Consider the following 12,056-nt stretch of genomic DNA (forward strand, 5'->3'; position numbering starts at 1 on the left):
GAAACCTGGATACCTGGTTTTACATTGTGCTTAGGAGTTCAAGACTGTAATACTAAATCTATGTTCCCTTTGTGGGTCTGGCCTTCAGGCTTCTGCTAAATAAGCCTAAGATAAAGTTAGTGACTAAACTGAGATGCACTATCTGTTTATGTAAGTGATACAAATTATAGCTTAAAGAAAATATACTGCATCTCACTTCTAAAATGTGGTGACATTTAACAATTTGAGCTACATTGTTCAGTATTTTATGCATATATTTTTCCCAAAGCTGTTCTGACACCATGTAAATGCTCTTTTCAATTTGGGCACAGTAGATGGAAAAGTAATATGCTTACGGTGGGATGTCTGCATTTGATTTGACATATTAAAAACCAAGTTCATTCTTACATAATCAAAATAAAAGTTTTTATTCAGTTCATGATATTTCTGATCGCGTATTCTATTTGCCCAAATACTTATTCCATGTACAGAAATGTAAACCATAAATACAATGTAAGAGCAGCAAAACAAACTACACCCACTCAAAACAGAAGCAGGGAGACCTTTGTTCACTTCACTGTCCTTCCAAGGAATAGCTGTAATCAGTCTGTCTGCCAAATCGATGCACAAAGTCTGGAAGGGGGAATACTGAGCCGCATCCCACTTTGGGATTCATACTGATGAATTCATCCAAGTTCATCTTGGAGTCTGAAAAAGGACCAGAAAAGGGAAATATTGAAGTTCCTGATGCAGCTTCTGTAGCACACATATACATCTATCAAGAAAATGCCTGAAAAACCCTCTTTGATAGTTCAGTTCAAAATAGTGAAGAGTTCATAGCACACTTGCTGAGCAGCAGTCCAGCAAGATTCTGCAAATTGTATGGTGCTACGAAAACACCTATTTCCAGTCTATGAAATGTTGCTTTTCCCCTGATCCCTCTCTCTGCCCATGGCAATAATCACATCACTAGATCAGTATGCATCCTTAGTCATTAGAAACCAGTATGCACAGGAAAAAGTACGATTTTTGCCTGCAACAGCAGCCTAGAAGGGTCAAGTAGTGTCAGAGAACTGGAGTGCAAATAACAACCAACAGAGAACTGCAATGCAACAGGTGCTTGTAGTCTTCCTGCATTCACACCAATCTGATTACTCAACAGCAGGGGAGATATTATTCCCCCATTATGTTCTGAACCAAAGTCAAGTGAGTCAACTTTTGCACTGACTACAGAGGAACTGGATCAAAGCAGCAGTCAGAACTGGAAGTTACTTAGTGTCTCTCAGAAGTGATCAGCCCCTGGGCAAACCTACCATTTGTTACTCCCCAGACTACAGTATTTGCTTTCCCTCCAGCCCTGAACTTTGTCCTTGCTGTACACCGGCTCACTGCAACGCCAGAATATGCAGACCGGAGGAAATATCTGACGTAACCCAGCCCGTAGCCTAGAGAGATGCTCAGGCAAAGAAGGGCACTAACCTTGGCTGGGGGAAACCACTTTTTTTTGAATCCTGAACCACCGAATGAAGTCAGAGGGGGAAAAGGTTAACTGCCATAGTTTCAAGAGAAAAGTAAGCATGACTGCTCTTTGCCAGGAGTTTCATCTGCTCTGACTCCCGCAGGAGAGGGAGAAACCATTCTGTCCTGTTTGCAGATCCCAGTGAGCTCAGTGCAAAGTGCTGGTGCGCAGTTTTGGCTTTAGGTGCCTCATACATCCCTTTTCTGGAGCTGGCTAGTACAAGCTTTGCTGACTCAGACCCATGCTGATCAGAGGTTTCCGATTCCTCAGCCTATTCAGCTGTGACTGCAAACATCCGTGGGCTTGTTGGTTTATGTTCTCACTCACGATATGCGCAAATAATCTTTTTAAATGCCCATTAAAAGAAAACTGGAAGAGAACGAGTTTAAAGAACAGAGTGGGAGAGCCATTGGATTTACTGTTATAGCTTTCCTGCTTTATTTAAGTATTTATTTTAACATGGATGATTCATGTGCGCATTTAAGGATTAAGAACGAAACAAGAGTAGGCTCTAATGAATGGATTAGAAAATCCATAGGATGGAATTTGCTTCAGCTGCAAAAAGCTTGTGTAATTAGGCTTACCATTATGGACAGCCTAAGCGAGGAAGGGAAGACAATGTTCGGGAATCCCAGACCCAGGAGTCCCAGCCATAATCCAGCCCCCGAAGCCCTCTATTTGCACCACATCTACACTAAGACACAGCTTTGTGATTTGCCTAATCCCAGCTCTCACCACTTCCGAGGTGTGGCCCCAAACTCTTTTCTTGTTAACCTGTTTGGGCTCTGCACGTTGAAAATCTTTATGTTCAGTCAAGCATCCTCCTACTGCTGAAGTGAGTCTGTCAGAACAGGGCCAACTTCTGCCTGACCATGTGGGGATTTAAAATAGCACAAGCCCAGCAATTTGCTGTTGTAGTGCAAGAACAATTAGTAGTGGATAACGGCTCTTGCTTGCTGGTAGACTGGTAAGCCTGTTTTCCAATTCCCAACTTGTCTTTTCCTCCCAGATACTTTTGTTTTAAAATTAATGTGATTCTTCATATAGTTTAAGATTTGAAAGACAAATAATCCCCTGCTTTATGTGCACTGAGCATAGCAGAATAATTTCATAAAACTGTTCTGTGAATGGTAAAGCAGCCCAAAGGGGATTGTTCCAGTAGAGTTACAAACACAGCTGCTGTTGTTAGCAACTTGGAAGTTGGCTGTCACAATGTCTGGAGGAAGTGAAATATTCTCTTAAATTCTGAAGGATTGTGGCAGAGCATAGCACAGTCCATCAGAGAAGCTTAATGAAATGAAAAATTGTTCTAACAAAGAAAACAAGAACATTCCTGTGAAGAGCGGATGGTCTAAGAACCCGTCAGTAGATGGCACTGAAGCAGTATGAGAGCTATCCATAGAAAAAAACATAGCGAGACCTTTCCCGTTTTATTCAATTGAGGAGGTTAACAGTCTCTCTATGCCACTCTTCTTACTCATGTGCTGTATCTGAATGCCATGCATGTTATGTTAGACCTTGCAGCTTTAGGAGACAGCTCTGCAGAAATGCATGAGAACACCACAAAGTTCTTTTTCTGAAGCAGATGAAGGGTAACAAACAGCAGAATTTACAAGAGAGACATCTGGATGCTACAGTTGACAGAGAGGATTTATCCACAAAAGCAAGGAAGAGCATGCTTTATATAATATTTATACAAGGTCAACAGCAGCAGAATTAATTTTTTTAAAATTTACATTACACTTGTAGTTCTCCTCAGGTGTTGTGGCTATTACACTAGCTTGCATTTGTGCACGCTCAGAGCTAACCTTCCTCTTTGACCAAACCCACTTTGTTGTGCACGCACACTCTCAATGAGACCTAGCTGGTGCATTCTGGGATTCTTGCATAATTTTATTTTTTTAATCAAGTCTGACACTTTTGCCACGAGCAGGGACAAAATAAAAGCCCACGTGCTATCAGATGGCATTGTTAGCCATGATACTTGTGGCTTCTGCCAACAGTAGTTGGAAAGCAATGTTTCAGCCAAGCCTCAGCCGGGCTCACAGACCTTGGACTGACTCTACATAGTGACAGCTGCCAAGGGCTGCTGGAGGTGAGCAAGTCTGAAACAAAGCCTCCAAGATCAGCTCTGCTGCTGCCTAACCTTGGGGGCACCTAAAATACTTAGAATGATGGGCTCTTCAGAGACTTGCGTAGGTGTTTACAGCTCTCTTCAGACCCCCCTCCCTTGCCTCAGCAGGGAGAGAAGTATCATTGCAGGCAGAGTCAAAAAGGCCGTTACCACACTCAGCTGGAGGGTGCTGTCCCCAGAGCTGAGACTTAACTGACTGTGCAAACCATCCTAGTCCATCTGGGTGTAAAACAAAGCTGGTCACCTTAAACTATCTTTCCCAGAATGAGGTGTAATTTCAATACGCCACTCGCAGAATTTAAATACTTCTATCCTTAGATGTACTTTTATTGGCTCTATCCTGACTTGATTCTTTACTTCCACAAAAGCTCATGAAGTAAGGACCTAACTTGACAGACTGGAGTTTTATTCTCACATGAGAGGAACAGAAGTTGCCATGAAGTGCATATGAGCTACTTGTATCTCTATCAGTACTTCCTTTTGCTTTCACTAAGATCCTACCACCATCTCAGAAATGAGATACAGAAAGAAACTGCAGACATCTGCCTGGCCTCTGTCTAGTAGCTCGCCTGTTACACAGATGTGTCATACACAGTGCCTCCAGAATTTCTCAGCTGTCCTACTCATGCTCTTCAAAACAAAAAACCAAACAAGTAAACCCCCATCATTTATGACTACCAGGGATTTTAATAATAATACAAAGAACCAAAAAGCCTTTACAAATCAATCTTGCCAGTATGCTACCAAACGCCTAGGGAAAACTGAAATTCAAACCAATGCTTTTCAGTGTTAGAGCTGATGCTAACAGTTGTATATAAGCCATAAGACCATCTGTTCTGAGTAATTTTGAAATGCACTGTGCAAGCTGTGATTCTTACACAGACTTGTAGTAAGGAGGGCTGATCTCATCAGGACTCAAACTAAGCAGAATCAGACCTCATTAATTTGTGGAGAGAAGACTTAAAAGAAAACCTCAGCCTGGGCTTGCCAGCCCCAGAATGATGACTCTGTCCACCAAATTGCATCTTCTTAGTTTTTATTATTTGAACAGAATACCAGACTCACCCCTGTTTTCCTTCAATGGGAGGCCACTGCCAACCAGGTAGGACCAGGGGAATCTGCTGCAGCTCAGGTATGCTTATTCCAACAGAGCTGCTTTGAGGATAGGGCTGCGTGAGAAAGCACCATGCACCCAGTTAGGTTAGCCAGCTTCTCTTGGCATGCATGGCAGCAGAGTGGAACAGAGGCCAGAGTAATGCCAATAAGAAACATAGGGGCCTAGCTCTGGGAAATGGCTAGAGCAGGCCAGTTGCAAAAGGCTAACCCTTAGCATGTGAGTTCTGATGAGATATTGAGGAGCCTGAGGGTTTTTTTAGTTGGTTGGTTTGGGATTGTTTGTTTTTTAAAAAAATGCTACAGTTCTTTAAAAAAAAAAATCACCTAGTTCCAGCTTCAATTTTTTTAATCATGGACTGGAATTTATGACTCAAGATAAGCTTATTTTAGAAGGTTTATTTCGCAACCCCATGAGCAGCACAAATACAGTTTAAGAATTATTCCTTTTGAGTTAGTAGTAGGAAAAAAAAATGCTTAATTGGTTACTGACGGAGATTCCTCGATTCAATTCCAAAAGGAATTTCATGGTCATTAAACATTTCCTGGTATACTTCATAAAAAAGGATCACTGCCCAGTATCCTGTCCTAGCTCCACATTGGGAAATTACATTGCCCTACCAATGGTCCTATTTAGCTTACATCTGATTTCGATACTACAGAATTTCCTTTTCCAAAGTGCTATATTCAGGCTTAACAGCTGCTCTGCTCTGGAAGAGGCAATATTTTAGTACCAAGAGCAAACATTCTTGTCTTTTTAAGTTTACTAAAAGCTTTAAAACCAAGTGGGATAAGAAGAGCAGTGTATATAAATATAACTAATATGCTTTAACACATAGAAAATTGTATCAATACAATAGCACTGGAGTGCCGATTATCTTTAAATACCAAGAGTTCATGGGCACATTTCTTTTTAACAGCACAATGCTCATACATTAAAGACTGACACATTTTTATTGTATCTTTTCAGTCTTCAAACATTTGTTTAACATCAAAGAAGACATACAGCAAAGGGAAGTAATATAAAATCCTTGTATGATTTTGTAATCATCTTCTCAAGAACTTAGGAATTTGGCTACTCTAAAAGACAGCAAAAGAGTAACAATTATTATTATTATAACAATAATGCTCTGATCTAAATGTGCCTCAAATAAATTGATACTAAAATAATATGTGGTCAGTTCTGTCAGCCATTACATTGCAGTCACCTCTAACATGAAATATGTAAGCAATTTAATCTTATGCAAACACAAATTAACATGGAAAGCAGAGCACTCTATCTAAGTGAAACGGCAGGGAGAAAACAGTTATCTGCAATGGAATTTGGCATGGACTTGAACATTAATACCCTAAGCTCTTTTATGATAACAAAAGGTCTGCCACCCAGTTTTCCATCAAGTTTAAAATAAGGTGCTTTTATGCCTGATAAAATTGTGCTGAGACATTACTTTACCAGTCTCTAGAAGAAGAGAATTGCCAGTTCCACTTGTTGACAGCAATGCTTTCTAAACCTGTATGTTGGCCTGCAGGACACATGCTCACCTACAGAACTGCATCACTGAAGCACAGCACTTGGATTCAGCTAAAAGTTAAAGCACATGCTTATTCCACAACAGTTAAACCCAGACTCCTCACTGACTTACAGCACTGTGTACACTGAAGCACCCATCATTATATCTCAAGTGAATACAGGGAAGACAAAAAAATAAAGCTGGAGAAACTGGTACTGAAGGAAAGACAACTTGAACTAGACATCCTAGATCTCATACAATCTATTCCTGTTCTGACCCAGATCTTGAAGATACCTAGTGAATGACCTTCCACCTTCAGTGGGTGCAGGGTAACCAGTTTATTTGATCCGCAACATTCAGCCAGCTGACGAGGAGACCAGAGCACATCAGCACAAAGCTGGAATACCGTGTCCAGTTTGGAGCTCCTCAGTATAAAAACAAACAAACAAACAAAAAACCCAACCAAAAAAAACCCAACCCAAACCCCAAAACACTGACATACTGGAATGAGCCCAGAAGAGGAACATCAAGTTGTGTGGGGCAAGAGAACATGATATTCAAGGAGAGGCTGAGAGAACTGGGCTTGTTCAGTCTTAAACAGACAAGACAAATGGGAGACCTTTCTGCTGTCTACACCTACCTGATCAGAGGACAGAAAGAAGATGGAGCCAGAGCCTTCTTGGAGGAGCCTGACAACAGGACAAGAAGCAAAAAAAGCAAGCTGGAACATGGGAAATTCTGGTTACATACTAGGATTTTTTAATTTTTTATTTTTACCATGACAGTGGTCAAATATTGGAACAGATTGCCTAGAAAGGTGGTAAAATCTCCATCCCTGGAGGTGTTCAAAACTAGACTGGACAGAGCCCTAAGGAACCCCTGTTTTGAGCAGGTGTTGGACTGGATGACCTATGGATGTTTCTTTCAGCATGGCAAGGTACAGAGCAAAGAAATAAAGCATAAGAGGAATTAAGATCTATGTATCTTTCACTAACTACCAACATCACACAGACAATCTGGAGGTTGGTTGAGACCATGTGGCTGCTGCTCATCAGTAAGGTAAAGCTTGGCCAAGCAAGACAGGTAAGGGGAGAGTTACAGGGTTTGCAGTTATGGAGTCATTCACTGTAGCTGGAGGTACATGTACACATCTGCAACTGAGTCATTCTGTAACTTACTATCCACAAGTAATGTTTTCTACTCTTTTGAGTAGAATTTTTTCACCTTCCTGGTCTGGTCTGATCTATATTCCTCACACTTTCATTAGCTCTAAACTATCACAACAATAAGGTTTCCACAGGCAAAAAGTCCTTAGCTCTTAGGGGGCTCCAGCTAACAGTGAACTGTGAATTGCAGCTTGGGCATTCTCCACTCACTACACTACCTTTGCATAAAGCTTTATTGGAGATAAGGACCAAGACATACAATTTAAGGTGCTTCATAACCTGGATTGTCTAGAAAACACCTAAAGCTTCACAATGAAGACCACATCTGTGCTCCTGCCCACATTCATAATTCATTTCTACTCTAGTGTGAAACACCAAGCTTCCTTAGAAGCCAAAGCAGAGATTGAGAATTAACTTCCCAGAAACTTAAACCCACAATAAACTTGGACCTAAACACACAACATGTTTCTTTGACCCTGCCTTCTCCAATGTAAATACATAGCAGTACTGCCTTATTAAAAAAAGCAACAAAACCAAACATGCGGAGCAATAACATGAAAACTCTTTCAAAGCAAGACTTCACCACACTCTTCTCCATCTGGGAAGAAAATGAAAGAACAAACAAACACATGGTGAATGTTAGCCAGCTTGCCAAGCACATGATTAGAATAAGCTGAAATGCTGTGTGATAAGAGTGGTTTAAGTGGTTCTACAGAATAGAAGAGATGGCAAGTCTTTACTTCTCTGCTTGGCCCAGAGGTTATTACCTAGACGATCACTTAAAGAGGCTTAAAGGCTTGGGGAAAAATTTGCTAACTTGCCAGTTTGCCTTAAAGTGCCCTCGGGTTCATTCACCTGGTAGAAAAACCTCAAACATCTCGTGCAGGCAAACCCAGCACACTGAGCCTGAAAACTTCCTCCTGTCAAAATAACCTGCTCTGGCAGGATGGGACCTGCCAGCTAAAGTGTGGTATAATCACTGTATTAAAAATTCACTTTTGTGGCCCTAAGCAAATTATTTGGCCTCTTTGCTTCAGTTCCCTGCCGTAACGAGAGAAAAGTATTACTTACCTCTCGATCTCTGCTCAGTTTATGAAGATCAGTAATTAATGTTTGATAACGGTAAATGCCAGGAGGCATGCTAGACTTTACATATTCAGAAAAGGAAGTGCCAAATGCTTCATAGCCCTATTTTTTTCCCATATGAAATAATAAGCTAGCCGAATGTGCTTCCAGACACGTTATGGAAGCATATTTATTTCTTGTGCATCTTGGACTATGTCATTCAACACTCTAAGCAGGAAAAAGGAGCTCCGGCAGCTTACCTGCAGTTTCAATGCAAGGGTATGAAGGGGGAGGTTTCTGCCATTTCCCATTTGCATCCTTCATATGAGATCTATCTGAAGCAAACGTCTTCAAGTACAAATCTGCTCGAACCATTCTGATTTTCCTAAATAATAATGCAAAATTGTATCAAAAGATGCGTGTATACAAGACTGCATTAGTTACTTAGAACAAGAGCCCCTTTCTCCCATCAAGGAGTATTAATTTCATTAAATACAAAAATCAGCAATATCATGCCAAGCAGTTAATTGGTTAACAAGAAACTACAGTAGAAAAGAAAAGGGCTTTTTATGACTAAGGTTAAGAGCTTCAGAAAAATAATGCAGTATGTTTATTTTACTGGTGTATAGCAAAAAAATTCTGTCACTATGTATCGACAAAGAGAACTTCAATTTCGTGAAATAACTTTCATGGTCTTTATCTTTTACATCATCACCTGCGAAATTCTGGATGAAGGCTGTCATCCAGCCTAAAGGCCTCCACACTGTACACATCAAAAGGACACGGAAACGGCAACACTGTGTCAAGATCATAAATGAAGTTCTGCTTCCCACTGGAAACATGAAGTAGAATAACATGGTAGTCCTGGGAAGAAGGGTAATTGCCATTAATTAAACAGCTGTTAATGAGAAACTGGCAAATGCAGGGGGAAAAAAATGCTTCCTAAAAGCAGAAGCTACAGATCCCTTTCTCTAAATCCTGCTTTCTGGCCTTCAAGAGGTTAAGCCTGTAACATTTTTGGTACCAGGAGAGAGATTTCCTAATGCCTGTCTCACCCATTGTGCTTTTGAAGAAACCTTGGTGATCTCCCCATTCCTTTGCAGCCTCCTTTCATTTAAGCTTGGACAGCTAAACTGAAGTGTACGCTGCTCCTAAGAAAACACCAAATCTCTTTCATATCCCACACCAAACCACAAAAGTTGAGTGCGGTAAGCATTTTCGGCTTAGACCCAGTCCTAAATAAAAGCTCACAACGATATATGACGATAGATTAACATCAAAATTATCTAGTAATCTTTTTTAATAAGAGATGTTGTACCTGTTGCAGTAACGTGGTCTGTGAATTTGAGTGCCAAGTGTTTAGCTGCCAGAAGCAGCTGAAAAAACAGCATGCAACTGAAAAAGCAGTGAACGGCTCAGATCAAGAGGACCATAAGAGTCAGACAAATTCTTGTAGTAGCTTTTGAAGCTTCAAAAAAACACCTGTGGGTACTGTATCACACTTTTTCAAGCTAACTATTTTGTCTTGACACTTAGGTTCTGAGGTGCAGTTTTATTTCTTAACATGTAAGAAGCATAGGTGTGGTGGAGGTTTCCAGAAATTGGAGTTACTTATGTTAGGTGCCAGGTACGTACACTGCTCTTTTCCAAAATTAAATTGAAGGTAGCTGCTAACAGCTTACTAAAGCTTACATTAAATCCACTCTCAAAAAAAGTTTCAAGCACTGTCTTTTGACACTTTCAATATTAAACGAAACCACAGAGGGATTGGAATGAAAAAGATCTTGGGCAAGCTATTTTGCCAGACCAAGATACACATACAACTCCATGCCACAATATTTAGAAGAATCTGTTACAGAGGATTAGAAAAACTAACTACAAGCTTTACATATCCTACGATCCACTGAACTACATTCATTGATCAAATGACACTCCAAAGCAGCCATTTATGGGCCTGTTTAATTGCTAACACCTGAATACATATAACGTTTATATTTTTCTACCCTCTGTTGGGCCTACATGGATATTTTTATCCATCTACTTCTTACAAGTACAGACACCTACTTAAAACTCAACAAAGCTGGTAGCCTCAACAATATCCAGATAATAATTTTCACAAATCTGTTATGTACTCTTACCAACGTTAAGGTTTGTCACCTGTAGATTTTACTGGCTGTCTCGCTGTTAATTTATTACAAATGGTAAAAGGGAGCACCAGCTTTAGGCTCTTAATAAATCCGTTGTAAAAGAATAGTAAATAGTACTACAAAACTACAGAATGGTTGAGATTGGAAGGGACATCTGCAGGTCACCTGGTCCAACCCCTCTGCTCAAGCAGGGACACCTAGGGCCAACTGACCAGGACCGTGCCCAGACAGCTTCTAAATATCTCCAAGGATGGAGACTCCACAACCTTCCCGGGCAACCTGCTCCAGTGCTCCATCACTCTCACAGTAAAAAAGTGTTTCTTTATGTTCAGATGGAACAGTTTGTTACTGTAAAGATGGCTGACGCTACCCATGTCTGATCCTGCAGCTATCAACTACAGAAGCATGCACTTGAAATTACTGAGAGAGAACAGAATGCTTTACCCAGACAACAGGCTCATCTCCATGTCCTGATTTCTGCTTCCAGAGTGGAATCTGAAAGTTTTAAGTGAATAAATCTTAAGTGAATAAAACCTTTCAGACTAACGTGGATTAATTTCAGGTTAACTGGTTAGTTCTTTGCTAACTTATCCACCTCATCAGCTTACATCTGTGTGGCAGTCAGAAAATTTTCTCTAGCTTGTATCTTTCAGGAGCATGAAGTTGGAGATACTATTCCGGACCACATAATATAGTCAGTCTCCTAAACTGACAGATTACAGGGAATAATTACCCCCACAGCTCACAGGGATGTCGTGGCTCTTCCCATGGTCCTGAATGCACCAGATAACTAAAAGATCTCACCTGGTGTGGTTTGCATGCCTCTGAGCCAAAGCGAGCTACAAGAGGGTTTTGGACCGTGTCCCACCTACGTCAGTCTGTGGCCTAAAGGCCCAGGACCACATCCCAGAGCTCATGGATAGCTGTGTTGGACTGTGGTTAAGAGGCCTGGGCCCACGTCTCACCTATGCTGGGCTGTGGTCTAAAGGCCCGGGACCACGTCTCACCTACACGGGGCTGCGGTCTGAAGGCCCGAACTTCTCCGCAGCTGCATTCAGATCCCATCTCAGTGACTCACCATCCTCCTGTCATTGGAGATGAAAACCGCATAGAATTCTTCTAAAGGATATTGATGCTGACTCCTGATGTAGTCACAAAGCTTCCAAACATTTTCTTCGCTGTAAAACACAAGAACTGATTATTTCTTCCCCCCCGCCCCCGCCTCCCCAACTTCATTTCCAGAGACCAGAAGCCAGCCGAGAGGCGATACCTGCTGGGAAGCCGCCCAGCGTGAGCTCCGTTTGCGGCCGGAGCCTCCCCGGGTCCCGCACCTGTCTAAGACCGGCCTCCGAGCCCCGGCGCAGGCCGACACCGCGCCCCATCGCCGCTAACGGCTCTCGCTGACCCAGCGCCTCACGGCGG

At 41.6% G+C, this 12,056-nt stretch overlaps 1 protein-coding gene across 3 annotated transcripts; it reads right to left on the reverse strand.

Annotated features, from left to right (window-relative positions):
* Positions 1–383: 383 nt before the first annotated feature.
* On the reverse strand, positions 384–12,056 carry WDYHV1 (WDYHV motif containing 1). Of its 3 annotated transcripts, none has more exons than XM_010576943.1 (7): positions 11,966–12,056; positions 11,713–11,812; positions 11,079–11,129; positions 9,806–9,863; positions 9,203–9,351; positions 8,748–8,872; positions 384–687 (listed from the first exon to the last, which is right to left on the reverse strand). In XM_010576943.1, exons 3-7 carry the CDS (start codon positions 11,099–11,101, stop codon positions 554–556), a joined length of 489 nt encoding a protein of 162 aa, XP_010575245.1. In that variant the 5' UTR covers positions 11,102–11,129; positions 11,713–11,812; positions 11,966–12,056; the 3' UTR covers positions 384–553. The 3 variants fall into 3 exon arrangements, with proteins under 3 accessions (XP_010575245.1, XP_010575246.1, XP_010575247.1); XM_010576945.1 differs by lacking the exon at positions 9,806–9,863 and adding an exon at positions 6,897–6,945 and having other exon boundaries at positions 643–687; XM_010576944.1 differs by lacking the exon at positions 9,806–9,863 and having other exon boundaries at positions 393–687.

This window comes from Haliaeetus leucocephalus, unplaced genomic scaffold, assembly GCF_000737465.1.
Source record: "Haliaeetus leucocephalus isolate CR32 unplaced genomic scaffold, Haliaeetus_leucocephalus-4.0 Scaffold555, whole genome shotgun sequence".
Classification (NCBI taxonomy): domain Eukaryota; kingdom Metazoa; phylum Chordata; class Aves; order Accipitriformes; family Accipitridae; genus Haliaeetus; species Haliaeetus leucocephalus.

Coding starts and splice junctions, on each gene's coding strand:
- WDYHV1 (XM_010576943.1), bottom strand. CDS start 11,101: ATGGAGATGAGCCTGTTGTCTGG. Junction 9,352..9,805: donor AGACCACGTTACTGCAACAG/GTACAACATCTC, acceptor CCTTCTTCCCAG/GACTACCATGTTATTCTACT. Junction 688..8,747: donor CCCTTGCATTGAAACTGCAG/GTAAGCTGCCGG, acceptor GTCCTTTTTCAG/ACTCCAAGATGAACTTGGAT.